Source organism: Acanthopagrus latus, chromosome 3 (assembly GCF_904848185.1).
Source record: "Acanthopagrus latus isolate v.2019 chromosome 3, fAcaLat1.1, whole genome shotgun sequence".
Classification (NCBI taxonomy): domain Eukaryota; kingdom Metazoa; phylum Chordata; class Actinopteri; order Spariformes; family Sparidae; genus Acanthopagrus; species Acanthopagrus latus.
The window spans coordinates 20,793,025-20,820,275 of NC_051041.1; the positions used below are offsets into that span (position 1 = coordinate 20,793,025).

The 27,251-nt window shown below is 40.8% G+C and overlaps 3 protein-coding genes across 33 annotated transcripts; all 3 read left to right on the forward strand.

The window, feature by feature from the left end:
* Window positions 1–591: 591 nt before the first annotated feature.
* LOC119014231 (major histocompatibility complex class I-related gene protein-like) lies at window positions 592–3,596 on the forward strand. Its single transcript, XM_037089228.1, has 6 exons — window positions 592–640; window positions 950–1,213; window positions 1,614–1,892; window positions 2,658–2,966; window positions 3,047–3,145; window positions 3,517–3,596. Exons 1-6 carry the CDS (start codon window positions 592–594, stop codon window positions 3,579–3,581), a joined length of 1,065 nt encoding a protein of 354 aa, XP_036945123.1. The 3' UTR covers window positions 3,582–3,596.
* Window positions 3,597–7,258: 3,662 nt separating this feature from the next.
* LOC119016814 (homeodomain-interacting protein kinase 1-like) lies at window positions 7,259–18,238 on the forward strand. Of its 27 annotated transcripts, none has more exons than XM_037093097.1 (19): window positions 7,261–7,670; window positions 9,224–9,434; window positions 9,683–9,874; window positions 9,957–10,138; window positions 10,256–10,379; window positions 10,857–10,967; window positions 11,082–11,162; window positions 11,245–11,393; window positions 11,521–11,751; window positions 11,894–12,058; window positions 12,243–12,334; window positions 12,420–12,583; window positions 12,715–12,934; window positions 13,074–13,163; window positions 13,263–13,477; window positions 13,597–13,664; window positions 15,129–15,195; window positions 15,305–16,126; window positions 16,227–18,238. In XM_037093097.1, the coding sequence occupies exons 2-12, from the start codon at window positions 9,240–9,242 to the stop codon at window positions 12,542–12,544; spliced, it is 1,647 nt and encodes a 548-aa protein (XP_036948992.1). In that variant the 5' UTR covers window positions 7,261–7,670; window positions 9,224–9,239; the 3' UTR covers window positions 12,545–12,583; window positions 12,715–12,934; window positions 13,074–13,163; window positions 13,263–13,477; window positions 13,597–13,664; window positions 15,129–15,195; window positions 15,305–16,126; window positions 16,227–18,238. The 27 variants fall into 27 exon arrangements, with proteins under 27 accessions (XP_036948973.1, XP_036948980.1, XP_036948984.1 ...); XM_037093093.1 differs by having other exon boundaries at window positions 13,102–13,163; XM_037093078.1 differs by lacking the exons at window positions 12,420–12,583; window positions 12,715–12,934; window positions 13,074–13,163; window positions 13,263–13,477; window positions 13,597–13,664 and adding exons at window positions 14,201–14,363; window positions 14,495–14,714; window positions 14,788–14,885; window positions 14,973–15,034 and having other exon boundaries at window positions 7,259–7,670.
* Window positions 18,239–18,957: 719 nt separating this feature from the next.
* LOC119016816 (homeodomain-interacting protein kinase 1-like) lies at window positions 18,958–26,726 on the forward strand. Of its 5 annotated transcripts, XM_037093105.1 has the most exons (17): window positions 18,958–19,224; window positions 19,316–19,413; window positions 21,328–21,538; window positions 21,783–21,974; window positions 22,057–22,238; window positions 22,356–22,479; window positions 22,884–22,994; window positions 23,140–23,220; window positions 23,303–23,451; window positions 23,579–23,809; window positions 23,950–24,114; window positions 24,327–24,415; window positions 24,501–24,667; window positions 24,799–25,018; window positions 25,433–25,499; window positions 25,616–26,097; window positions 26,198–26,726. In XM_037093105.1, the coding sequence occupies exons 3-13, from the start codon at window positions 21,344–21,346 to the stop codon at window positions 24,626–24,628; spliced, it is 1,647 nt and encodes a 548-aa protein (XP_036949000.1). In that variant the 5' UTR covers window positions 18,958–19,224; window positions 19,316–19,413; window positions 21,328–21,343; the 3' UTR covers window positions 24,629–24,667; window positions 24,799–25,018; window positions 25,433–25,499; window positions 25,616–26,097; window positions 26,198–26,726. The 5 variants fall into 5 exon arrangements, with proteins under 5 accessions (XP_036949000.1, XP_036948999.1, XP_036949002.1 ...); XM_037093104.1 differs by having other exon boundaries at window positions 18,958–19,413; XM_037093107.1 differs by having other exon boundaries at window positions 18,958–19,413; window positions 23,140–23,217.
* Window positions 26,727–27,251: the final 525 nt, after the last annotated feature.

Here is a 27,251-nt window from a genome sequence, read left to right on the forward strand (position 1 = left end):
AGAGTTTATTAATGTAAACAACAGTTAAAGCGAGTTGAATTAATGTGGAGCTGCTACCCAAATTCAAATAGACACATTGTTCACAAGTTAGCTAAAAGAATGAACTTTATTACTAAAATTAGATTCCCTCAACTGTTTGTTACATCGTGCTGCTTTTCACCTGCATCTGGACTCATGTTAAGTTCCTGCTTTTTCTATTTCCTCATTTTTTGAGTCTTACAGATCCAATTCTTTCAGACTTTCATCCCACAATGAAATGACACTCCATACACTAACACTACAAGATAGTGGAGTGCAAAATGAAAATTTTGATAAAGTACATCCAAGAACACCGATAATGATAATAATAAATCGCAACAAAAATTAGGGGGAAAAAATCATTTTCATGATAACAATGCATCTGGGAGGACCAAATTTCCCGGATGGGCGGGCCATAACAGCAGGTCTGCGCGATATACTGGATCATCACAGGTGAGGGAACAACTTTTCACCCGCCCATCTCCAGTCAGGACAGAAACACTCTCCTGCCTCTGCCAGGATAAACAACAGTAACCAGTTGATCCAGCTCCGTCCTTCACTCATCAAATCAAGATGAGAATGTTATTGTTGTTGCTTCTCTTCTGTCACGTTTCATCACCAGGTAAGATCACAATTTAAATCTTTAAACTCTTTAAACTTCACAGTTGACTCGACTCTTTTGTTCTTAGTTAAGTTTCACATTTGTCTCGACTTGATCAGATTGTTTAAACTGATTCATACTGATTTCATCATATTTCTGAATGTGGTGATGATGAGTGTGTGTTCATACTGAATGGAGGCCTCTATATTACATTTAAAAATTGTGTTTTTTGCACCTTCATGGCAATCATACACACAGCATATTTATATTTCCACTTAGCTTCATATTTATGATTAGTCTTATTTTTGAGCACCTTTGTCTGTCTTGCAGTGCTTCACTCCCTGAAGTATTTCACAACTGCATCAACTGGAATCCCGAACCTCCCAGAGGTTATGACAACACTGGAGGTTGATGAACTTCTGATGGGGTCCTGTGACAGCAACAACAGCATGAATCTGAAGGACATTGCTAAATTATTCCTCATAAAATATCCTGAGCGGTTGGAGTGGTACAGACAAAGATGTTTCCAGGTTTTGCCTTACACCTTCAAAGCCTTGATAAACAGTTTGATGCGTCTCTTCAACCAAAGTGGAGGTACAGTATGTAACATGTTCTAGCCTGTTTAACTTTTTACCGTTCTGTATCTTAGTTGTAAAGTGATCCAGGGTCTCAAGATACCAGCCAGTTCAAACTTTAACATCATTTTAAATGTAACCTGAAATAGAGATTCATGTAAAGTAAACCATCATATCAGTTTGCCTTCAGTGGTCCAGCCACTACCTGTCATTCATCACGTCAACACATAAATCAGCTGCTTGTTCAACTTGTTGCTGAAGCTGTGAAACACAAACTACTGATAACAATAGAATGATTCATGGACACACGGTTAAAAAATCGCAGGACGTCACACAATGTACAATGTTTTAAGATCATCTTTCCACTGAATGTTTCATCTGTGAATCATTGTTAAGTACAGTCTCTGTCTCTGTCTCAGGTGTCCATGTTTTACAGAAGGTGGATGGCTGTGAGTGGGATGATGAGACAGGAGAGGTGAAAAGTTTCAGTCAGTTTGGATACGATGGAGAAGACCTCCTGGCATTGGATCTGAATACATTTATATGGACCGCTCTAAGACCTGAGGCTGTCAACATCACACTGAGATGGGACGCGGATCAAAATTTAAGAGACTACTATAAGATTGCTGTTACTCTGAATTATCCAAAGTGGCTGAAGAAGTATTTGGATCATGGGAGGAGCGTTCTGCTGAGAACAGGTAGAATCACCTGAGCTGATGTAGTTTATTAGACACAGTGATCTTCATATAGGCTGCTCAGACTGACCTGTCATGTGTTATTAATCCAACCTGTCTGACATCACCTTTTTTGGCAGATGTTATATTTGTGTTAGTCCTGACCAGTCACAGACATCTTTGGATGGCATTACTCACCAGCAAAGCTCAGACTGTGACGCCACAGTTAGTTTAAGGAAAGTGATTTTACAGTTTCAGTGTTTCAAAATAGAAATAGCTCCACTGAAGAGTGTCTTTAGTGGTGGTGTAGTTCCCTCCTCTATCTGTGTACAGATCATTTTGAGTCTGTTGTGTCACTATTACACTGTGGTCTGGATGCATGGATCACATTAATTGGCCACCGTCGCCACTGTCCTGTTTTTTAAAAAGTCAATTTAGTCGGCCAAAGCTATTACAAACTGTCACAAGCACATGGGCGACATGATTCACATCATGCTGCCAGTATCACACTATTCCCCTGATCAACAGTGTGCAGCAGTGATGTGCCAAGAAACATGGTATTGCAACAAAATAAGCAGTGCAGACGAAGCCTGCTAGCAAGTAAAAAAGGATGTATATGATGCATCATATTTAATATTTCAAAAGGTTTGCAGATGTTTCTTGCGGAACAAAATGTATCCAGTACATTTGTTCGACACTTGCTTCTGTTATTGATTCCCAATCTAATTTCTTCATCTTTCTTATACCTTGCTTGTTTTCTCTCTTCTCTCTTCTTTCTCTCTTTACCAGAGCTTCCCTCAGTGTCTCTCCTCCAGAAGACTCCCTCCTCTCCAATCAGCTGCCTCGCTACAGGTTTCTACCCTCACAGAGCCTCACTCGTCTGGAGGAAAGATGGAGAGGAGCTTCATGAGGAGGTGGACCACGGAGAGATCCTCCCCAACCACGATGGAACCTTCCAGATGAGTGTTGACCTGAACCTTTCATCAGTCACACCTGAAGACTGGACGAATTACGACTGTGTGTTTCAGCTCTCTGGTGTGAAGGAGGAAATCATCACCAGACTGGAGAAAGATCGGATCAGGACCAACTGGGGTAAGAGTGAGAGCGGAGGGTGCTGAAGGGGAGTGCATGGGAATTCATGTTGAACAGTAATAACAAACTATTACTGTATTCAACAGAGAAGCACATTTCTGTCGTCCCGGTCTCTGCTGCAGTGGTTGTTCTCGCTCTCGCTGTCATCGGTGCTGCTGGAGTCATCGTTTACAAAAAGAAGAAAGGTGAGAGAGAAAAATGAATGATTTCAGTCTTTGAGTTGATGTCTTTGAAAAATTCAAACATCAGAAGAGGAAAGACAGTCAGCACTAAACAGACTGAGTACAAACAGAAACTCAGTTGAGTGAGTAGAAGAAGACAAATAAAGGTAATTTACATTTACAACTTTGACTGAAATCATTTTGTTTGGATTTCAGCCATCAGACCTCCATCTTGGAACTAAAACTTACTTTGGGTCTTTTTCAGCTGATCTGACTCACAGTTCATGTTTTAGATTAAAACATGTTTCACATTATTGTGCAGATCTTTTCAACACTGTTTCCTGTATTTATTGTTTATGAAAGTTTAATATGGGATGTTTGTTTCTGATCTGCAGCTCCTGACAACGGCACAGAGCTCTCTGAGCAGCTGAGACCAGATACTGATCAGGGGACAGCGTGACCAGATTAACTGCTAACTGCTGCTAACTGTAACCGCCATTAGCGAGTTAGCTCAGTTAGCGGTGCAGCTGATGGTTCAGATTGTGAACTCAGTTGGTGTGTGTCTGGGGCTAGCTGATTAGCATGCTAACTTCAGTACTTTTTTGTGATTTCCTACCTAATTTAGGGTTAAAAAAATCTTACAATTTGGACTAACCCTAACTCTTTTTAATTCATTTTTATTTTTTATTTAACAGCGTGTCCACTGTAGTGGACCAGATGACCATTTTAGTGTGAAAAGACAGCCGAACTTAGAATATAAAAAATGTAATATATTGAGACTGTAGAGTGATATTAAACCAGAAATACGTCCACAAAACAAAATTATTTATCGTTCTGGATTGTTTCACTTGCTTGTTGGTTGCAAGGATGGTAGTATGTTTTCTACTTAAACTGAACACATTGTCATTATATGTCCATATCGTTTGATGGGTCACCTTGACTCCTTTCAGTGTGTTTATTCGAACAGTAGAACTAAAGTTGAAAAACAGATTTATTTTTATTGTGATAAAGTTATTTGTCAAACCTAAACCAATCTAGTTTCCTTTTTCATTGTTATTAATCGCTGCCTTTAAATGTTTTATTTCTAGCCGTGATAATCCAGAAAGCAATTTCCCTTCTTGGTAATTTACATCCTGTTGTTATTTTTTTAGGTGTCTTCTTAAAAATGTTTCCACCAAGTTCTTACACATTGCACCTTTAATGGTCCACATGCTCATTTGTGACCACACTACAATATATTACCTGAACATTCAGTATTCTCACAGAGGATTTGAATGAGGTGATTGGTATCAATGTGAACTCTGATCAGAGTTAGCTCTCTGACAAGGTTAGCTTAGTTTAGCATGAACACAAAGTTAGAGGTTAAACAGCGCTGTTAAAGGAGCCTCCTGACAGCTAAAAGCTGACTGATGTGTAGAAAAATAAAATGCAACAACGTGAGGCCAATACTGTCAAAAACTTTCAGCATGTCAGAGCAAATGTTCACACCTGTAACGCTTCACCTGTGAGGAGGTCATAAGATACATTTAGAAAGAAAGTGCAACAAACTGAGAGACTCAGAGTGAGGTACATGCTGAAACATGTTTATTTACAGTAGTGATCTGAGCTGACTGTTATGATGAAATGTACAATTAACATACAACAATAATTGAAAATGACTTAAACAGATAAGTACCCTGAGAGCAAATTATTAAATATTACTATATAATACTCTAAATAATCAATATCACCTGTTTTTGTGTGATTCCTGACTGTTTAGTGCTCATCCTTCACTAACATCTACATGGTAATTACACTATAATTCTATAGAAAGAGTCCTTCTGACCTGTTAACGGGCCAATTGAATAAATCATCTGGAATGTACTGATGTTGCTGAACAGGGTGTAACGCTGGTGCACAGTCGAATGAGGTCAAGCAGTTTAACACTAATACACACAGCTGGCGTGGGACTGACTGAGGTCGTCATCTGATCTGGAACACATACTCAGTCTGTGAGAGGTTAAACGACCCACCATTTTGAAAGCAGGTACCTCGGACAGCTCCTGGATCAGCACACTGGACAGCAGGCATGGGAGTCTGTCATGTTGAAACACCTCAGCTCTACAGATGTGTGAAAAAGAAAAAACAAAGATCTGGTTGTGATATGATACTCATGATACTAATGATGAAACCAAAACCCAAATCTATAGATTTTTATAAAGCACTTACGTTGTCTCAACATGACTTTCAGAAATATATCTGCTTTATTTTATTGTATGAATTAAAATGATTGTAATCAATGTTGATTCATATTGTTCCTTTACATGTGTTTGTCCCTTGATTAAAATAATAACATTTAGACATTAATTAGTATTTCACAGTCATTATAGACAATATTTGAATATTGAGTTCATTGACAGGAATCTTATAATACCTGATATGTTATTCTACTTCACATTTGGCAGGTTTGTTACTGAGGACTGGAGGAAGTGCAGTGTCAAATATTGCCAATACACGACATGTTTAACATCAATAAATTTTGACTAAACAGAATTATAGTTGAATGAGAACTGTCATATCATAATGGAGTAAAACCAGGATTGATATGTGGGACTAGACTGGACAAAACAAGACACCTGAGGAGAAAAAAACTGATTGGTTAATCACAAAAATCTGCCATTAACAGCAGCCTTGATATTTGATTGATTACTTGATGTGTTGTGATCCAATTAATGAATTAAAAAATGAATGAAAAATACCAATTCAGAACCAGCTCTTCATAATCAAAATGGTTTCTATCTACAGCATGTTCAGAAGACTGAAAAAATGTATGACGGTTAGATTTTATGAGTTAAAATGTTTCTGTGAGATTATGTCTTAAGTCATCAATAAGATAAATTTACTGTTTAAACCTTATTTTATTTCACAGCTTAACTGTCTTCCATTTTAACACAGACAGGGTGTTAAATAATCGTGTACTTGGATTGATTAACTCACTGATGGCTGAAACACCAGTAACGGTTCAAACCTGTTTGTTAATCCACCAACAGGTGAGTCTCTGGTTTAATTCACATTTGGTTTGTTTCTGAATTTCGTACTGTATTCAGATGTTCAGCTAGCTCTGCTACCACCACTGTCCTCAGCTACTGCTTAGTACTCATATTGTAACTCACATTCCACCTTATCTGTGGTTCTGCTAATGCTGCTAATGCTGCTAATGCTGTTAACGTGTAATTTATCCAATCAATATATTAATCAGTCAATCAAGTTAAGTTATCAAATATATGTACATGAGCAGAAGAACAAGGTTTGTCTCTTCACAGTTCTGTATATGAGGTTAATGTTTGTATTATCAAGGAAATAACATTTTTAGTTTTGTACTTGATGATTAATTGATTGCTCAAATATTTTTCTCATCAGTAATTGTTTGTTCAGTGAACATTAAGCATTAAGCTCTGTTACATCAGTGCCCTGAATTCACATTCATGTATGCTAGATGAAACAAATATGTGGTGATAACAGTAGAGAAATGATTACCAATACCCTATTAGAGCAAATAGACCAATAAAAACAGTAACTAGCAGACATGTCATATACAACAAAAATCAAAACAATAGGGAAGAAAAGAATAGCAATACCACAACAGTAAAAACAGTGACTGACAATAATCTGTCAGCTGTGTTAACATCATTGTATTTAATCAACTAGTGGATAAATAAAAAGCCCCAGTCAAACATCAAGTGATGGAAAATATTATGGAAATTTTCAGATGTGTTTTCTATTTAAGTTTGTCATATCCAAAAAAAAAAAAAAGTGTCTTACAGGGCTGTGAAGCAGAGACAGAGAGCCTGACATGAAACAAAGACCACCTCCACGTACATCATAATAAATTAATACACTTTTATAAAATTCAACATTGACCTTCAGAAAAACAGGACGTCTGTGTCAGACTGTTAGTGGTGATTCCTATGAGTTATTTCTTGTACTGTAATTTATGATCTATATGTTTTTACTCCCTCAGTCAAACATCAGATTCTCCCTCCGTACATCACCTCAACACCACACGCACGTAAGCACGCACACACGCACGCACGCGCGTCACTGAAGGCCATGGAAACAGAACGTTGACCAAAGCTATAAAAGCTGCCGCCATCATTTATTTCTCATTCGCACATTAAACTTTGACAAGTTGACCTACTGCGGATTTATTGTTGGAAAGTTGCAATCTGGGAAACCCGATCGACTGGAAAACTTTTACTTCAAAAAAAAAAACCCTGAGGACCTGAGGACTTCATCACAGACTGACCTTTTTTGGATCATACCTGTTCACCTGAAGTCCTCATCTCTGACGAACCTTTTTTTGGATTAAACCTGATCACCTGTAAGGCCTCTTCTCAGACAAACCTTTTGGATTATACCTGACCACCTGTAAGATTCTTTGCAAACAAAGCTTTTGGATTACTTTGCTCTAGGACAGCTACTGCCAGAAGTAGACCATCTTTAACTTCTGGAGAAGTGGCCTCCGGTTGACCCCCTGGGGCGAGGCAGCTGCTGTCCTGAGTCTCTACAGGTAGGACTTCTTTTATTAGCACACCAAATGTATTTATTCATCTTCTTGGACGTTTAAAAGTGGGTTTTGGTTCACAATGTGCATATACTCCTGGTAAACTGTTGAATTAAAAGATTGGAAATTAATAGCATTTAAGCTAGCCTTTCGTGAAAGTCGGTTTTGGGTGATACTTGATACTTTTCTCTGTGTAAAATGATTTTTAGAGTTTAAGAATGTGCCGAAAGTCCCGCGACAGATGAGGAATGTATTCACGGTTGTTTAGTGATTTTTAAATGCCGTTATTTTTGTTTGAGGGATTAAATGTTTAGGTAATTATGGTGGAAGATTTAGGGGGAAAAGATGGCGACCGGGCCTTTTTTTGAAAAACAACATATTTGTCTCGTGCACCATGGAGACGATTGAACGTTAGGAGATGAGAACGTTCAAGTGTAAACACACCAGGCCGTCTCTCTGTGTCCAGCTGAGACAGCTGCTATAACTGTTGAAACTGAACTTAAAGTGTAACCGGATTTGTTGTCTGAGAGGGTTCAAGTTCACAGTTTTATATATCTATATTTGAAGGCCTTTTCACTGTTTGACTGTCAGCGCTTAGAACTTTTACTTGACGACGTGTTGGTATTGAAAAGGTTGGGCAGAGATGAGAGTCACGTCCAGCCTCCATACCACCGTCTCCTCCATGAGGCATGACTAGCGACTAATAAACAACATATTGTCTTTATTTGTTTTCCGCGCTGAGAAAAACAGATTATTGTGTGCTTATTTTGGAGAAGTCCTGTTGTAAACTGCGTTCTAATCAAGGCAAAATTTAGCGTGTTCTGAATGAAAATCTTGAACTGCTTCTGTCTATTCAAGGATTGTTGGAGAATCTTTACTTCGCCACTGCCTGGTTATTGCTTTTTTACTAGCTGCTAGTTGTGTTTGTGGTAAATAACTGGCCATTCTTTCAGCTCAGTCGGTACATTTCCCAAATAAATAACAGTGACATTAAAATCAAATTCTGATCTCTGTTACTACATCTTTCCAGTAGGCAGAGATATTGGACACACCCGAAAACGTTACCACACATTCTCCAGCAGTGACCATGGATGGATTTGTTACTGCAGGATTGTTTTATTCTGGGAGTCACGAAAAAAACAGTACTTTTAATTAATTGTCTAAGTCTTTTGTAATATTTCTGTGTTTAGTTCCTTTTCTCAATTTCGCTTTAACATATTTGGTGTCGTTCCCTTTCTGCCTCTGAAGACCCTGGTTTAGTTTAGACATTGTTTTTTGTGTTTATAAGCTTGAATTAGGACATTTATCACTGCATTACCCTCCTTGGAGAATTGGTTTTAACTGTTTCTAATATAAACCTCTTATTTGTAGATACCTGTAGAAATCAGTAACATTTAGTGGAAATTCCCACGATTTTGCTCAGACCTCAGACGACTAGATGATCACTGAAATGTGGAATATTAAATAAATACATGATTGTCTTTGTATTCTGAAACGTTGTTGTGGTCCTTCAGAGGGAATGAAAGTAACATTTCCTTTCTTCACCTGTTTTGTTTCAGTATTCTGAGAGACAATATGGGGTCCGGTGTATCCAACGAGTCCACCTCATCTTCCGAGATGAACCCCGTCCAGCTCCCCAGCGAATATGAGGTTCTGAAAGTTCTGGGAGAGGGCTGCTTCGGAAAGGTGTTGAAATGTTGGAAAAAGGACACCGAGCAGACTGTGGCTGTGAAGATTCCTAAATTCTTCGACCAAGACACCATTAATGAGGTGGGAGGTGTTGATTTTGTTCTAAAAGATATTGTATAGTAAGAGGTGCAGAAGGTGCCTCATGCAAACAAGCAATTTTTTTCCTTTTATCTGATCCTTTTACTTAAGCTACTTTAAGCTATATAACGTCACTATATAAAGATATAGTGATTACCTGAACACTAACTTTTAAGCAGCGCATTATAAAGACTTCACACCTTAACTGACTTTAATAAACTAATCATGTCAAACTTGTCGTGTCTCTCCAGGTGTCCATGCTGAGACTGTTCAAACGCCTCAACCTCGACAAACATAACATCGTCGAGTTAATCGATTACTTTCAAACCAAACATGGAAAGGCAATCGTGTTCGAGGTGTTGGATATCAGCCTGGGTGACTACCTTGAAATGACAAGTTTTGCGCCCATGCTTCTGAGTGACATCAGAAGCGTCATCCAGCAGGTACAAACACCATCAGCACCATCAGGTGGAAGCACTGTCACTTTTAGGCTTTGGTACATTCTTACTGACCTTGTACTCTCAGATGGGGACAGCATTTGAGGCACTGAAGGGGATCGGAGTGATCCATGGTGACGTGCACCTCCACAACATCATGATGGAGAATCACCAAACACGACCCTTCAGAGTCAAGCTCATTGACTTCGGTGGTGCCATTTCCAGATCAAAAGCCACCCAGGGCACGCTCCTACAACCACTGCTTTTTAGGTAGATTTCGTTATTTGCATTACTACACTGGACTGAGTTAATTGTTTACAATTCATGGCTCCCTTCCCATGTCTGACAGTGTAAACATTGTGTGTAATGTTTCTCCTCCACATTCAGGTCTCCAGAAATCATACTGGGCTGTCCATTTTCTGAGGCCATTGACATGTGGTCCCTGGGCTGTCTGATGTTCATCATGATCTGCGGCAAACTACCGTTCTGTGGATTGTCTGAGTATGAAATAGTAAGTCACCTACTATATTTAGACAGTTTGTCAGTTACTCATACTTGTGTTTCTTCACTCGTGCTTGTGGTTTTGCTCTAATTAGTGCTCTATGTACAATAATGAGTCATCTAAAGCTGTGATTGAAAAGGACATTTAAAGAAAATAGGGAATGAGAAACCATCTTGTTGTTTTGTTCAGACAGATGAAAAAATGCTCTAAACCTACTTTGAGTGTGACAGAAAGTACGTAATCTGATGTTTAGTGGTTCAAAGAACTTTGTACCTTAGCTACGATGGGATGTGTTAGCATTAGCATGTTGTCAAAGGATGACTTGCCCTACTTTGCCTCTGATTGGCCTCTGATCTAATTCCTCGTGATTGAACTGAACCAGCTGACGAGAACTGGCCATTCTGATATGGCGATGCATTATTTTGCCCTCCTGAGAACAATACTTCCTCTTCCATATTTTGATGTAATGCTGTGTTTAATCTCCAGCTGCGGAGCATCATTGATTTTCTGGGTCAGCCAGAAGACCTTGTTCTCACTGCTGGTCTAAGGTCAAAGAAGTACTTTAACTGGAATGAGTCAAACAGCTGGGAGCTCAAGGTACCACAGTGAACCTTCTCTGACATTTACTCTTTTATTAGAATATTTTCTTGTTAGCATTTCCCAACATTTAACTGAGGAACATTGATAGAAACACTTTGAACCTTGTTTCAGACACCGTTTGAGTATCTCAGATATCATCTCATCGGTGTCACCAAGGACCACAAGTTCCAGTCTCTGGATGATCTCAAAGTAGTAAGTGTGAAGTAACTTTCATTGTCACTGTGATTGATTGTCTCCTCTCGATGGGGGATTTGACTGTTATTTCCTCAACTAGATTCGTCTAGAGGAAAATAATGAAGCTGAGGCTGTAGAGCGAGAGCAGTGCATCGAGCTCCTGAAGGCCATGCTGAAGATGGATGAGGATGAGAGGATCACTCCCCGTGAAGTCCTCATTCATCCATTTTTCACCAAAGACTACCCAAAGTAAGTGTGTATGTGAGATGTGAGTTCTGTAGGTGGTGCCTCGTTAGTCAGTGATGATTTATGATTTGATCGGTGTCCTGTCCTGTCTCTGGGACATCGGTGTAACAGTGACTGTGTCTTTTCATAGCAATGGGGCTTTGGCGGCCGCATCCCCTTTGGTTCGATGGAAGCCAATGGAAAATCTGGCCAGTGCACTCGGTGAGCCTGCTGCCACTCCTCTGATGGATGACGAAAGTGTGTTCATCCAACCAGAAGGCTGCACGCCATCTCCAGAAATTCCACCAGCAGGTGTGATCCTGGTTCGACCAGCGACAGCTGAGAACACACTGCTGCTGGAAGGTCAGGGGAGCAAAGTCAGGTGAGATATCTTCCTCTGGTCGAGACACTCATTTCTCAGATGAGAAAACAGTTCAGATCGTATTCAGAAATAATGGCAGAGACATGATTCTTGAAGATGTCAATAACAGGATAATCATGTGTGTGTGTGTTTTCATGTTCAGTGGCAGGACTTACATTGTCAAGATCGCAGGAAGTTCGGCCTTCACGTCCGTGTTCTCGAGTGAGGACTGCACTCCATCTGACACATTTCTACCATCAGGTGTGATCCTGGTTCAGCCTGCGACAGCCGAGCGCACCCTGATAGAAGATCAGGAGAGTGCAGTCAGGTGAGATGATGAAAAATAGTATCAGATCATTTTGCCTTTGTTTTTCACTGACTTCCACATCAAATCCACATGAAAGCTAAATCAAGACTTACTACAAGAGGTTTTGGTCCACAGGAGCCTCAGAAACAACAAAAATGAAGTAACAGGATTGTCAGTCTAACTAACTTTTTTGTTGTGTTTTCAGTTTTCAGTCTGGCCTGTACCAGGCATCATTGTTAGTGAACAGCATTAATAGTGGCATGGAGTCCCTCCTATGTGAGGACTCGGGCTCATGTGGTACGTAAAATTCACCTCTACTTGTGTGTGAACTTTTGTGCATTTTGGAGTATGGCTGAGGTCTTTAATGTCCTTTGATTTTCAGAAAACATGAGGGCAGAAAAGAAGCCTCAGAAGAAGAAAAATCGCTTCCGACGCGTCTTCTCCTGGATGAGGAAGACCTTCAGTTCATGCGTAACCTCTGTCAATGCTTCGGCCTGTCACAGCTGAGAACATGCTGTCGCTGGAAGGTCAGGGGGACAAAATCAGGTGAGATGTCTTTCTATAATCACAACACCCATTTCTCAGATCAGGCAGTAGTTCAGCTCACCAGAAATAATAGCAGATACATGGTTCAAGACATTGACAGAAACATTGTGTGTATGTGTTTTCATGTTAAGTGGCAGGACTTAAATTGTCAAGACCTCAGGAAGTTCAAGCTTCACTTCCTTGAATGAGGACTGTGACTGTGAGCCTGCTGCCCCTTCTCTGATGGATGATGACGTCAGTAACATCCAACCAGACCACTGCACTCCACCTCGCACAGTTCTACAATCTGGTGTGATCCTGGTTGAGCCTGCGACAGCCCAGCACATGCTGCTGGAGGATCAGTGCAGTCAGGTGAGATGATGAAAAATAGTATCAAAACATGTTGCCTTTGTCCATCACACACTTCCATATGAAATACACAGGTGGTGTTTTGTTAGTTAGTGATGATTCATCATTTGATCAGAGTCCTGTTGTGTTTCCGGGACATTAGTGTGACAGTGAGTGTGACCATTTTGTAGAAATGGGGCTTTGGCAGCATCAATCACTCCTCGCAAGACAGAGAAGTCCGAGACGAGCCACTGTAAGATGATGAGCCCAAAGGGGGCAGTCATGAGTAAAAGACGCCCCACTCTTCCCACGACACTGTCATCTTCCACTTCTACTTTGGCTCGTCCTGCAGCCGCCAAGGAAAAGCAGCCGATGGAAGATCTGCAGAGTGCACTCAGTGAGCCCACTGCCACTCCTCTGAAGGATGGTGAAATCAACATCAACAATCGACATCCAACCAGACGAGTGCACTCCATCTCCGGACATTCAGTCATCAGGTGTGATCCTGATTCGGCCTGCGACAGCTGAGAACATGCTGTTGCAGGAAGGTTAGACAGGCAAAGTTAGGTGAGATGTCTTCCTCTGATCACGACAGCCATTTATCAGATGAGAAATGAATTCAGCTTGCCAGAAACAATAACAGATTAATGATTCATGACAACACTTGTGTGTGTTTTCATGTTCAGTGGCAGGACCTACATTGACAAGACCTCATGAAGTTCAGGCTTCTCGTCTTCAAATAAAGACTGTGACTGTGAGCCTGCTGTCCCTCTTCTGATTGATGATGATGTCATTAACATCCAGCTAGACCACTGAACTCCACCTCCCTCATTTCTGTCTTCAGGTGTGATCCTGGTTGGGCCTGTCATAGCCCAGTGCACACTGCTGGAAGATCAGGAGAGTGCAGTCAGGTGAGATGATGAAAAATAGTATCAGAACAATATGCCTTTGTTTTTCATTGACTACCACATCAAATCCACACGAAAGCTAGATCAAGATCTTTACTACAAGAGGTGTTGGTCCGGAGAAGCCTCAGAAACAACAAGTTCCTTATTGCAGCTGTAAAATTTGATGACAGTAACAGGAATGACAGTCTAACTTTTTTTGTGTTTTCAGTTTTCAGTCTGGCCTGTACAAGACATCATTAGTGAACAACATTGATAGTGTCAAGGAGTCCTCCATATGTGAGGACTCGGGCTCATGTGGTAAGTAACAGTCACCTCTACTTGTGTGTGAACGTTTGTGCATTTTGGAGTATGGCTGAGGTCTTTAATGTCCTTTGACTATCAGAAAATATGGGGGCAGAGAAGAAGCCTCAGAAGAAGAAGAAGAATCGCTTCCAACGTGTCTTCTCCTGGATGAGGAAGACCTTCAGTTCATGTGTAACCTCTGTCAATGCTTCGGCCTGTCACAGCTGAGAACATGCTGCTGCTAGGTCGGGGGGCAACGTCAGGTGAGATGTCTTTCTATAATCACAACACCCATTTCTCAGATCAGGCAGTAGATCAGCTCACCAGAAATAATAGCAGATACATGGTTCAAGACATTGACAGAAACATTGTGTGTATGTGTTTTCATGTTAAGTGGCAGGACTTAAATTGTCAAGACCTCAGGAAGTTCAAGCTTCACTTCCTTGAATGAGGACTGTGACTGTGAGCCTGCTGCCCCTTCTCTGATGGATGATGACGTCAGTAACATCCAACCAGACCACTGCACTCCACCTCACACAGTTCTACAATCTGGTGTGATCCTGGTTGAGCCTGCGACAGCCCAGCACATGCTGCTGGAAGATCAGTGCAGTCAGGTGAGATGATGAAAAATAGTATCAAACATGTTGCCATGTTTGTCTTTCACTCACTTCCATATGAAATACACAGACCAAAGAGACCAAGGGGGGCAGTCATGAGTAAGAGACACCCCGCTCTTCCTACGACACTGCCACCTTCCACTTCTCGCTTCCATATGGAATACACAGGTGGTGCTTTGTTAGTGATGATTTATCATTTGAGTTCTGTTGTGTTTCCGGGACACTAGTGTAACAGTGAATATGACCATTTTGTAGCAATGGGGCTTTAGCAGCATCATCCACTCCTTGCAAGACAGAGAGGTCCGAGACGAGCCGTCGTAAGATGATGAGCAAAAAGATGGCAGTCATGAGTAAAAGATACCCCGCCCTTCCTACGACACTGCACTCCATCTCCCTCATTTCTGTCTTCAGGTGTGATCCTGGTTGGGCCTGTCACAGCCCAGTGCACACTGCCGGAAGATCAGGAGAGTGCAGTCAGGTGAGATGATGAAAAACAGTATCAAAACCCATTGCTCTCACTCACTTCCACATCAAATCCACACAAAAGCTAGATCAAGACCTTTACTACAGGAAGTTTTGGTCCGCAGGAGCCTCAGAATCTACAAAAGATGATGAGACCACAGGTGGCAGTCCAGAGTTAAAGACGCCCTGACACCGCCACCGCCAACTCTTACTTTGGTTCTTCCTGCAGCAGCCACGCAGCCAGTGGAAGTTCTGAAGAGTGCACTCAGTGAGACTGCTGCCACTCCTCTGAAGGATTATGAAGGCATCAGTATCCAACCAGATGGCTGCACTCCTGCTCCTGCACACACTGCTCACAAACGCATACATGTTTACATCACACATACATCGCTAGGGCAAGAAGAGGAAGAGGGAGAGCAGAAAAGCTCTGAGGTACAATGGTTCCTGGTGCAGTATTGCAGTATTGTTAATCAGAAAGGAAAGATTTTCACTGACTGGGTTTTTTATGCTTACAAACTTAATAAACAGTCTCTCTTTATTGTCATGACTGAATAAACAAAGTGAACTTAAAGGACAACACAATATCATACTGTTTTACTTTGTTTATATGTGGCAGACCCTGCCACCTTTCTAGCCTTAAACAGTATTATGGTGACTGAATTGTGCATCTTTACAAAAGTTGTAGCTCGCAAATTAATGTCATTTGATCCAATATTAATATTCAGAAGTTTACAGCAGATATAAGATGAGGTAGGTTTAAAGTGTTTTTAAAGGTTTAGAGGATTGATCTGTGTTTCTGTTTGTTGGTGTGGCAGTGTCAGTGGTGGCATCCACCTCACGGGCAGCTGTGATGGAGGCCTCGACCTCTCAGGGAGCTGTGGAGGAACCACGTCCCCCGCAGACAGTCCTGGTGCAGCTGCTGCACACAGACTCCAGTGACCACGCATGTGAGTGATATATATCACCTGCCACAGGAGTACATTGTAAGCCCCGCCTCCTGACTACATGATCTTGAAACAGCAGTCACATCTCTGTCCTCCTCTGCAGGACTTACACATAGTCCAGCCAATCAGAGGATGGGGAGCATCACCTGGTGATGGAGCAGCTTGATCCTCCGCCAAGTCCACCCAGAGCATCGGCTGCCCTCCTCTCTTCACTGTGGACTTCTGTGATGTCATGCAAATGGATCAATGGATGTGAAGATAGATGTACAGATAGATGTTTAGATAAATGTATAGATTTATGGTTAGATATATGTTAAGATATATTTCTAGACTGATGTCTAGAGAGATGTAGATCTGCATGTACATCTTGATGTCTAGATAGATTTATGTATGTATAGATATAAGTATGAATTGATGTTTAGATATATGTATAGATTGATGTAGAGAAATATGTGTAGATAGATAAGACCTTTTAAACTATATTATCCATCTCATGTATGATTCATTTCTGTAAAATACATGGTAAATACACTTAAACCTTTGAGCATTACACTGACTTATTTCATTGTTTTTTCAGAATTCGTATGTTTTCACAGTAGGGTTCAATTAATTGATAACTACAGGATGCATAAAGCTGTGTTTAACATAATTAATGACTTGATACATGAGACAGACACAAGAGCCAAAGCTCAGTACACATAAAGTATCACAAACCACAGCAGGCTTTCAAGTCCATAACTGCAGTGGTTCATCAGTGGGAAATGTTCCTTATACAAGGTAAACAAACAAAACAACAACACAGACAAACAATACGTCAGGGTGCCAATTCTAGCAACTATGGATAGGGTGTGGTAGACACAACTCCACAAAAAGCTGTTTTAAAGTGTTAGGAGGATCTTTAATAAATATCACATCCTGGTTTACTTCAAACCTACCAACACACTGATGCAGAAACTCCATGTAAAGGACATAGACATATAGAGAGTAATGTAGTTTATGCTGCTCAATGCGGGCAGGAATGCAGAGATTTGTATATGGAAGAGACAAAACTTGTCTACTTGTAGACCAAATGTCTCTGTTTTCTTGTTTGCATTACACCGTTTCTTTTGTGCAGTGTTTCAATTTTTGTGGTCTGTATTTATTGTTCGAATCATAAACTCTGACAATGAAATGTATGTATTTTACAGAGCACCACTATAAAAGTAAATCAGATTATTTTTTATTCATTTAGAAAATGTATAAAGGTGTAACTTTTATGATCAAAGTTTCATTCCTAATCTCTGTTGAGTTACTCCAGTTTTGTTTTATGATTTTCAGTCTGCTTGTATTTTTTTTAATGATCACCACTTTAAACTTGTTTTCCATTCCATCTTTCTGTGTGTGTGTGTGTGTGTGTGTGTGTGTGTGTGTGTGTGTATGTGTGTGTGTGTGTGTGTGGGTTGCTTACATGGCTATGATTGTCTCCTCCCAGCCCTGGTAATTGCAGTAGCTTGTAATCAGGTTTTAACTAGAGAATGTTCAAGGACCTCTATGCAACGCTTGCCTCTTGGTTTTATTCTGTGGCAGTCTGAACTGACAAGCACTTAGCTGAGAATGTATATTCATTATATCCACTGTCCCGCATGGTATTGTATTAACAGACAACATATCTCACAGCAGAACTCTATTTTTGCCTAAGTTTCAACCCTGTTAATTGCCTCACAACTGTTATTTGACATTGAACGTAATATTGTGCATCTCCCTGATGCTTTTAAAAGGTGCAGTGACTGAGCCGGGTGGGAATAAGGAGGGAAAATTAGAGAAAATGTTAATGGACTTTTGAATTGTAGTTTCATTTCCCCCTTCAGACATTCTAATGTACTACTTGATATGTAGCATTGGTAACAATGTGTCAACTTACAGAATCAGTCATTTTCAACTTGAACAGAAATGGCAAACCTAATTTCTTCCATAGTCTCACAGGACAGACTCATTGCAGCCTCCAGTCCAGTGGTGGATATGGAGGTTCATTGACCATGAGAAGGAACCAAAGATGTTTCCTTTTTTGTCTTTTGCAGTACTTTTATCTGGCCCTGTATATTTTGTTTCTTGTTAAATAAAAGATGTAACAGTGTATGTTTGAGTTAATTGTTTATTGACCTTGTTTTATTCAGAAAGAACTAAAGATGAATGCAGCATCATTTATTCTACTCAAGTTAAAAATGTGTTATTTTTTCACATTTGAAAGAAACCAAAGAATTTAATTATCAGTGGTACATTTTCAAGTCGGTACGCAAGTGTTACGGTTTGCAGTTCTTCTATGTATTCATTTGTTTAGTTGTCAGGGACAGTTCACAGCATCTTAGTGGTATCAGAGTTAGCTAGCTGCACTCCCTTTTCCTGTTTTCACCTGTTTTGTTTCAGTATTCTGAGAGACAATATGGGATCCAGTGTATCCAACGAGTCCACCTCAATGAAAATATATTAACATCATTTTTTAGTTTTCATCATTTTTTTTTCTTTAACTGGTGGAGACGGGCTTCCATAGGATGTTGCATGGTCATCCAAAAGCCTCTCTCCCTCTTTTCTCTCGTTTATAACTTATTTATTGATCTTTGCCCTTAACGTTCATTATTTTAAACCCCCACAACCTGAAGATTATACACACGACAATCCCACATTTTACAATAAACTTTATGGCATGAATGAAGTTACACTATTGGCATATTTAAATGATATATTATGGAATGATGACATTTTACACAAGTAAACTAAATACATTAATTTGCGGCGCAGAACCTGCATGGTCACGCACACGCACGTAAGCACGCACGCATGCACGCGCGTAACTGAAGGCCATGGAAACAGAACGTTGACCAAAGCTATAAAAGCTGCCGCCATCATTTCTTTCTCATTCGCACATTAAACTTTGACAAGTTGACCTACTGCGGATTTATTGTTGGAAAGTTGCAATCTGGGAAACCCGATCGACTGGAAAACTTTTACTTCAAAAAAGAGGACCTGAGGACTTCATCACAGACTGACCTTTTTTGGATCATACCTGTTCACCTGAAGTCCTCATTTCTGACGAACCTTTTTTTTTGGATTAAACCTGATCACCTGTAAAGCCTCTTCTCAGACAAACCTTTTGGATTATACCTGACCACCTGTAAGATTCTTTGCAAACAAAGCTTTTGGATTACTTTGCTCTAGGACAGCTACTGCCAGAAGTAGACCATCTTTAACTTCTGGAGAAGTGGCCTCCGGTTGACCCCCTGGGGCGAGGCAGCTGCTGTCCTGAGTCTCTACAGGTAGGACTTCTTTTATTAGCACACCAAATGTATTTATTCATCTTCTTGGACGTTTAAAAGTTGGTTTTGGTTCACTATGTGCATATACTCCTGGTAAACTGTTGAATTAAAAGATTGGAAATTAATAGCATTTAAGCTAGCCTTTCATGAAAGTCGGTTTTGGGTGATACTTGATACTTTTCTCTGTGTAAAATGATTTTTAGAGTTTAAGAATGTGCCGAAAGTCCCGCGACAGATGAGGAATGTATTCACGGTTGTTTAGTGATTTTTAAATACCGTTATTTTTGTTTGAGGGATTAAATGTTTGGGTAATTATGGTGGAAGATTTAGGGGGAAAAGATGGCGACCGGGCTTTTTTTTGAAAAACAACATATTTGTCTCGTGCACCATGGAGATGATTGAACGTTAGGAGATGAGAACGTTCAAGTGTAAACACACCAGGCCGTCTGTCTGTGTCCAGCTGAGACAGCTGCTGTAACTGTTGAAACTGAACTTAAAGTGTAACCGGATTTGTTGTCTGAGAGGGTTCAAGTTCACAGTTTTATATATCTATATTTGAAGGCCTTTTCACTGTTTGACTGTCAGCGCTTAGAACTTTTATTTGACGACGTGTTGGTATTGAAAAGGTTGGGCAGAGATGAGAGTCACGTCCAGCCTCCATACCACCGTCTCCTCCATGAGGCATGACTAGCGACTAATAAACAACATATTGTCTTTATTAGTTTTCCGCGCTGAGAAAAACAGATTATTGTGTGCTTATTTTGGAGAAGTCCTGTTGTAAACTGCGTGCGTTCTAATCAAGGTATGCAAAGTTTAGCGTGTTCTGTGCACAACAATGTCTGTGTGTGTCTATGTGTGTGTGTATATATATGGCGGATATACAGTAGTACATATCAGTATATAAATGTGACAGTGGGCAAATGGTTGTGTTCTTGGAGGGCAGGCCTACTTACTTTACATGATAGATTGTTATAATAAATTAATCAACTGGTATTCAAATCTGTAACACTGCATCATATTTTATCAGCTAATGACAGGTTTTAGAGGTAAAATCCTCATCTGTAATGTGTAAAAACTGTAAAAAGTATCTGAATGAAAATCTTGAACTGCTTCTGTCTATTCAAGGATTGTTGGAGAATCTTTACTTCGCCGCTTCCTGGTTATTGCTTTTTTACTCGCTGCTAGTAGTGTTTGTAGTAAATATCTGGCTGTTGTTTCAGTTCAGTTGGTACATTTCCCAAATAAATAACAGTGACATTAAAATCAATTTCTGATCTCTGTTACTACATCTTTCCAGTAGGCAGAGATATTGGACACTCCCGAAAACGTTACCACACATTCTCCAGCAATGACCATGGATGGATTTGTTACTGCAGGATTGTTTTATTCTGGGAGTCATGAAAAACCAATAGGTTTAGTTAATTGTCTAAACCTTCTGTAATATTTCTATGTCTAGGTCTTTTTTTCAATTTCGCTTTAACATATTCGGTGTCGTTCCCTTTCTGCCTCTGAAGACCCTGGTTTAGTTTAGACATTGTTTTTTGTGTTTATAAGCTTGAATTAGGACATTTATCACTGCATTACCCTCTTTGGAGGATTGGTTTTAACTGTTTCTCATATAAAGCTCTTATTTGTAGATACCTGTAGAAATCAGTAACATTTAGTGGAAATTCCCCCGATTTTGCTCAGACCTCAGACGACTAGATGATCACTGAAATGTGGAATATTTAATAAATACATGATTGTCTTTGTAAATACCTGAAGCTGCAATTTAACATGTTTTGTGTCATCTGCTCGTTGATGGTGTACAAACCATAGGATGGTAGAAAATATGAAATCTGAAACGTTGTTGTGGTCCTTCAAAGGGAATGAAAGTAACATTTCTTTTTCCTTTTTTCGCCTGTTTTGTTTCAGTGTTCTGAGAGACAATATGGGGTCCGGTGTATCCAACGAGTCCACCTCATCTTCCGAGATGAACCCCGTCCAGCTCCCCAGTGAATATGAGGTTCTGAAAGTTCTGGGAGAGGGCTGCTTCGGAAAGGTGTTGAAATGTTGGAAAAAGGACACCGAGCAGACTGTGGCTGTGAAGATTCCTAAATTCTTCGACCAAGAAACCATCAATGAGGTAGGAAGTGTTGATTTTGATGTTTATGGTTCTAAAAGATATTGTATAGTAAGAGGTGCAGAAGGTGCCTCATGCAAACAAGCAATTCCTTTTACTTTAAGCTACTTTAAGCTATATACAAACGCCACTACATAAAGATATAGTGATTATCTGTGCACTAAGTTTTAAGCAGCACATTATAAAGACTTCAAACCTTAACTGACTTTAATAAACTAATCATGTCAAACTTGTCGTGTCTCTTCAGGTGTCCATGCTGAGACTGTTCAAACGCCTCAACCTCGACAAACATAACATCGTCGAGTTAATCGATTACTTTCAAACCAAATATGGAAAGGCAATCGTGTTCGAGGTGTTGGATATCAGCCTGGGTGACTACCTTGAAATGACAAGTTTTGCGCCCATGCTTCTGAGTGACATCAGAAGCGTCATCCAGCAGGTACAAACACCATCAGCACCATCAGGTGGAAGCACTGTCACTTTTAGGCTTTGGTACATTCTTACTGACCTTGTACTCTCAGATGGGGACAGCATTTGAGGCACTGAAGGGGATCGGAGTGATCCATGGTGACGTGCACCTCCACAACATCATGATGGAGAATCACCAAACACGACCCTTCAGAGTCAAGCTCATTGACTTCGGTGGTGCCATTTCCAGATCAAAAGCCACCCAGGGCACGCTCCTACAACCACTGGCTTTTAGGTAGGCTTCATTATTTTCATTACTACACTGGACTGAGTTAATTTTTTACAATTCATGGCTCCCTTCCCATGTCTGACAGTGTAAACATTGTGTGTAATGTTTCTCCTCCACATTCAGGTCTCCAGAAATCATACTGGGCTGTCCATTTTCTGAGGCCATTGACATGTGGTCCCTGGGCTGTCTGATGTTCATCATGATCTGCGGCAAACTACCATTCAGTGGATTCTCTGAGTATGAAATAGTAAGTCACCTACTATATTTAGACAGTTTGTCAGTTACTCATACTTGTGTGTCTTCACTCGTGCTTGTCGTTTTGCTCCAATTAGTGCTCCGTGTACAATAATGAGTCATCTAAAGCTGGGATTGAAAAGGACATTTAAAGAAAATAGGGAATGAGAAACCATCTTGTTGTTTTCTTCAGACAGATAAAGTTTGACAGAGGGAAGCAATCTTATGTTTAGTGGTTCAAAGAACTTTGTACCTTAGCTACGATGGGATGTGTTAGCATTAGCATGTTGTCAAAGGATGACTTGCCCTCTGATCTAATTCCTCGTGCTTGAACTGAACCAACTGACGAGAGCTGGCCTTTCTGATATGGCGATGTATTACTTTGCCCTCCTGAGAACAATACTTCCTCTTCCACAGCTGCGGAGCATCATTGATCTTCTGGGTCGGCCAGAAGACCTTGTTCTCACTGCTGGTCTAAGGACAAAGAAGTACTTTAACTGGACTGAGTCAAACAGCTGGGAGCTCAAGGTACCACAGTGAACCTTCTCTGACATTTACTCTTTTATTAGAATATTTTCTTGTTAACATTTCCCAACATTTAACAGTCTTTATCAGTCATCATTCAGATTGATTCTGAGGAACATTGATAGAAACACTTTGAACCTTCTTTCAGACATCGTTTGAGTATCTCAGATATCATCTCAGCAGTGTCAACAAGGACCACAAGCTCCAGTCTCTGGACGATCTCAAAGTAGTAAGCGTGAAGTAACTTTCATTGTCACTGTGATTGATTGTCTTCTCTCGATTAAGGATTTGACCGTTGTTTCCTCAACTAGATTCGTCTAGAGGAAAATAATGAAGCTGAGGCTGTAGAGCGAGAGCAGTGCATCGAGCTCCTGAAGGCCATGCTGAAGATGGATGAGGATGAGAGGATCACTCCCCGTGAAGTCCTCATTCATCCATTTTTCACCAAAGACTACCCAAAGTAAGTGTGTATGTGAGATGTGAGTTCTGTAGGTGGTGCCTCGTTAGTCAGTGATGATTTATGATTTGATCGGTGTCCTGTCCTGTCTCTGGGACATTGGTGTAACAGTGACTGTGTCTTTTCATAGCAATGGGGCTTTGGCGGCCGCATCCCCTTTGGTTCGATGGAAGCCAATGGAAAATCTGGCCAGTGCACTCGGTGAGCCTGCTGCCACTCCTCTGATGGATGACGAAAGTGTGTTCATCCAACCAGAAGGCTGCACGCCATCTCCAGAAATTCCACCAGCAGGTGTGATCCTGGTTCGACCAGCGACAGCTGAGAACACACTGCTGCTGGAAGGTCAGGGGAGCAAAGTCAGGTGAGATATCTTCCTCTGGTCGAGACACTCATTTCTCAGATGAGAAAACAGTTCAGATCGTATTCAGAAATAATGGCAGAGACATGATTCTTGAAGATGTCAATAACAGGATAATTGTGCATGTGTGTTTTCATGTTCAGTGGCAGGACTTACATTGTCAAGATCGCAGGAAGTTCGGCCTTCACGTCCGTGTTCTCGAGTGAGGACTGCACTCCATCTGACACATTTCTACCATCAGGTGTGATCCTGGTTCGGCCTGCGACAGCCGAGCGCACCCTGATAGAAGATCAGGAGAGTGCAGTCAGGTGAGATGATGAAAAATAGTATCAGATCATTTTGCCTTTGTTTTTCACTGACTTCCACATCAAATCCACATGAAAGCTAAATCAAGACTTACTACAAGAGGTTTTGGTCCACAGGAGCCTCAGAAACAATAAAAATGAGAAGCTCCTTATTGCAGCTTTAAAATGAGATGACAGTAACAGGAATGACAGTCTAACTTTTTTTGTGTTTTCAGTTTTCAGTCTGGCCTGTACAAGACATCATTTGTGAACAACATTGATAGTGTCAAGGAGTCCTCCATATGTGAGGACTCGGGCTCATGTGGTAAGTAACAGTCACCTCTACTTGTGTGTGAACGTTTGTGCATTTTGGAGTATGGCTGAGGTCTTTAATGTCCTTTGACTATCAGAAAATATGGGGGCAGAGAAGAAGCCTCAGAAGAAGAAGAAGAATCGCTTCCAACGTGTCTTCTCCTGGATGAGGAAGACCTTCAGTTCATGTGTAACCTCTGTCAATGCTTCGGCCTGTCACAGCTGAGAACATGCTGTCGCTGGAAGGTCAGGGGGACAAAATCAGGTGAGATGTCTTTCTATAATCACAACACCCATTTCTCAGATCAGGCAGTAGTTCAGCTCACCAGAAATAATAGCAGATACATGGTTCAAGACATTGACAGAAACATTGTGTGTATGTGTTTTCATGTTAAGTGGCAGGACTTAAATTGTCAAGACCTCAGGAAGTTCAAGCTTCACTTCCTTGAATGAGGACTGTGACTGTGAGCCTGCTGCCCCTTCTCTGATGGATGATGACGTCAGTAACATCCAACCAGACCACTGCACTCCACCTCACACAGTTCTACAATCTGGTGTGATCCTGGTTGAGCCTGCGACAGCCCAGCACATGCTGCTGGAAGATCAGTGCAGTCAGGTGAGATGATGAAAAATAGTATCAAACATGTTGCCATGTTTGTCTTTCACTCACTTCCATATGAAATACACAGACCAAAGAGACCAAGGGGGGCAGTCATGAGTAAAAGACGCCCTGCCCTTCCTTCGACACTGCCACCTTCTACTTCTCGCTTCCATATGGAATACACAGGTGGTGCTTTGTTAGTGATGATTTATCATTTGAGTTCTGTTGTGTTTCCGGGACACTAGTGTAACAGTGAATATGACCATTTTGTAGAAATGGGGCTTTGGCAGCATCAATCACTCCTTGCAAGACAGAGAGGTCCGAGACGAGCCGTCGTAAGATGATGAGCAAAAAGATGGCAGTCATGAGTAAAAGATACCCCGCCCTTCCTACGACACTGCACTCCATCTCCCTCATTTCTGTCTTCAGGTGTGATCCTGGTTGGGCCTGTCACAGCCCAGTGCACACTGCCGGAAGATCAGGAGAGTGCAGTCAGGTGAGATGATGAAAAACAGTATCAAAACCTGTTGCCTTTGACTCTCACTCACTTCCACATCAAATCCACATAAAAGCTAGATCAAGACCTTTACTACAGGAAGTTTTGGTCCGCAGGAGCCTCAGAATCTACAAAGATGATGAGACCACAGGTGGCAGTCCAGAGTTAAAGACGCCCTGACACCGCCACCGTCAACTCTTACTTTGATTCTTCCTGCAGCAGCCACGCAGCCAGTGGAAGTTCTGAAGAGTGCACTCAGTGAGACTGCTGCCACTCCTCTGAAGGATTATGAAGGCATCAGTATCCAACCAGACGGCTGCACTCCTGCTCCTGCACACACTGCTCACAAACAATGTATACATGTTCACATCAGAAATCAGAAAGGAAAGATCTTCACTGACTGAGTTTTATCTATGTTTGTTGGTGTGGCAGTGTCAGTGGTGGCATCCACCTCACGGGCAGCTGTGATGGAGGCCTCGACCTCTCAGGGAGCTGTGGAGGAACCACGTCCCCCGCAGACAGTCCTGGTCCTGTCACAGCACACATCATTGGACAGTCGTGGTGCAGCTGCTGCACACAGACTCCAGTGACCGCGCATGTGAGTGATATATATCACCTGCCACAGGAGTACATTGTAAGCCCCGCTTCCTGACTACATGATCTTGAAACAGCAGTCACATCTCTGTCCTCCTCTGCAGGACTCACACATAGTCCAGCCAATCAGAGGATGGGGAGCATCACCTGGTGATGGAGCAGCTTGATCCTCCGCCAAGTCCACCCAGAGCATCAGCTGCCCTCCTCTCTTCACTGTGGACTTCTGTGATGTCATGCAAATGGATCAATGGATGTGAAGATAGATGTACAGATAGATGTTTAGATAAATATATAGATTGATGTCTAGATATATGTATACACATGTGTATAGATTGATTTATGGATATTGGTATGGATTGATGTATAGATATATGTTTAGATATATGTATAGATATATTTATGAATTGATGTTTAGATATATGTATAAATATAAGTATGAATTGATGTTTAGATATATGTATAAATATAAGTATGAATTGATGTTTAGATATATGTATAAATATAAGTATGAATTGATGTTTAGATATATGTATAGATAGATAGATGTAGAGAAATATGTGTCTATATTATCCATCTCATGTATGATTCATTTCTGTAAATACATGGTAAATACACTTAAACCTTTGAGCATTACACTGACTTATTTCATTGTTTTTTAAGAATTCTTATTTTTTCACAGTAGAGTTTAATTAATTGATAACAACAGGATGCATAAAGCTGTGTTTTAACATAATTGCTGTGATTAATGACTTGATACATGAGACAGACACAAGAGGCAAACTCAGTACACATAAAGTATCACAAACCACAGCAGGCTTTCAAGCCAATAACTGCAGTGGTTGATCAGTGGGAAATGTTCCTTATACAAGGTAAACAAACAAAACAACAACACAAACTAGCAATGTGTCAAGGTTATTATGCAGTAACTAAAAACACACACAACATTGACACACTGCATGCCCTCGTCAGCCAGGTGCTAACATGAGACAAAAATATTAGCTAGTTAGTTTAGCAATTGTAACCTGCACACCCTCTATCTTATTTATGTCCTGTTTTTAACTTCTGGTTTCCAGGTCACAGGCTATGCTATATCAACACAATTGTCAACCCTGTTGTTTGCTTTGTATGCAATTTAGTACTACTGGTTTGTTTAATTCT

Coding starts and splice junctions, on each gene's coding strand:
- LOC119014231 (XM_037089228.1), top strand. CDS start 592: ATGAGAATGTTATTGTTGTTGCTTCTCTTCTGTCACGTTTCATCACCA. Junction 1,214..1,613: donor TCTCTTCAACCAAAGTGGAG/GTACAGTATGTA, acceptor TCTCTGTCTCAG/GTGTCCATGTTTTACAGAAG. Junction 2,967..3,046: donor CAGGACCAACTGGGGTAAGA/GTGAGAGCGGAG, acceptor TGTATTCAACAG/AGAAGCACATTTCTGTCGTC.
- LOC119016814 (XM_037093075.1), top strand. CDS start 9,240: ATGGGGTCCGGTGTATCCAACGAGTCCACCTCATCTTCCGAGATGAAC. Junction 11,163..11,244: donor CTCTGGATGATCTCAAAGTA/GTAAGTGTGAAG, acceptor TTCCTCAACTAG/ATTCGTCTAGAGGAAAATAA. Junction 11,394..11,520: donor TTCACCAAAGACTACCCAAA/GTAAGTGTGTAT, acceptor GTCTTTTCATAG/CAATGGGGCTTTGGCGGCCG.
- LOC119016816 (XM_037093104.1), top strand. CDS start 21,344: ATGGGGTCCGGTGTATCCAACGAGTCCACCTCATCTTCCGAGATGAAC. Junction 21,975..22,056: donor TCAGAAGCGTCATCCAGCAG/GTACAAACACCA, acceptor TTGTACTCTCAG/ATGGGGACAGCATTTGAGGC. Junction 23,221..23,302: donor CTCTGGACGATCTCAAAGTA/GTAAGCGTGAAG, acceptor TTCCTCAACTAG/ATTCGTCTAGAGGAAAATAA.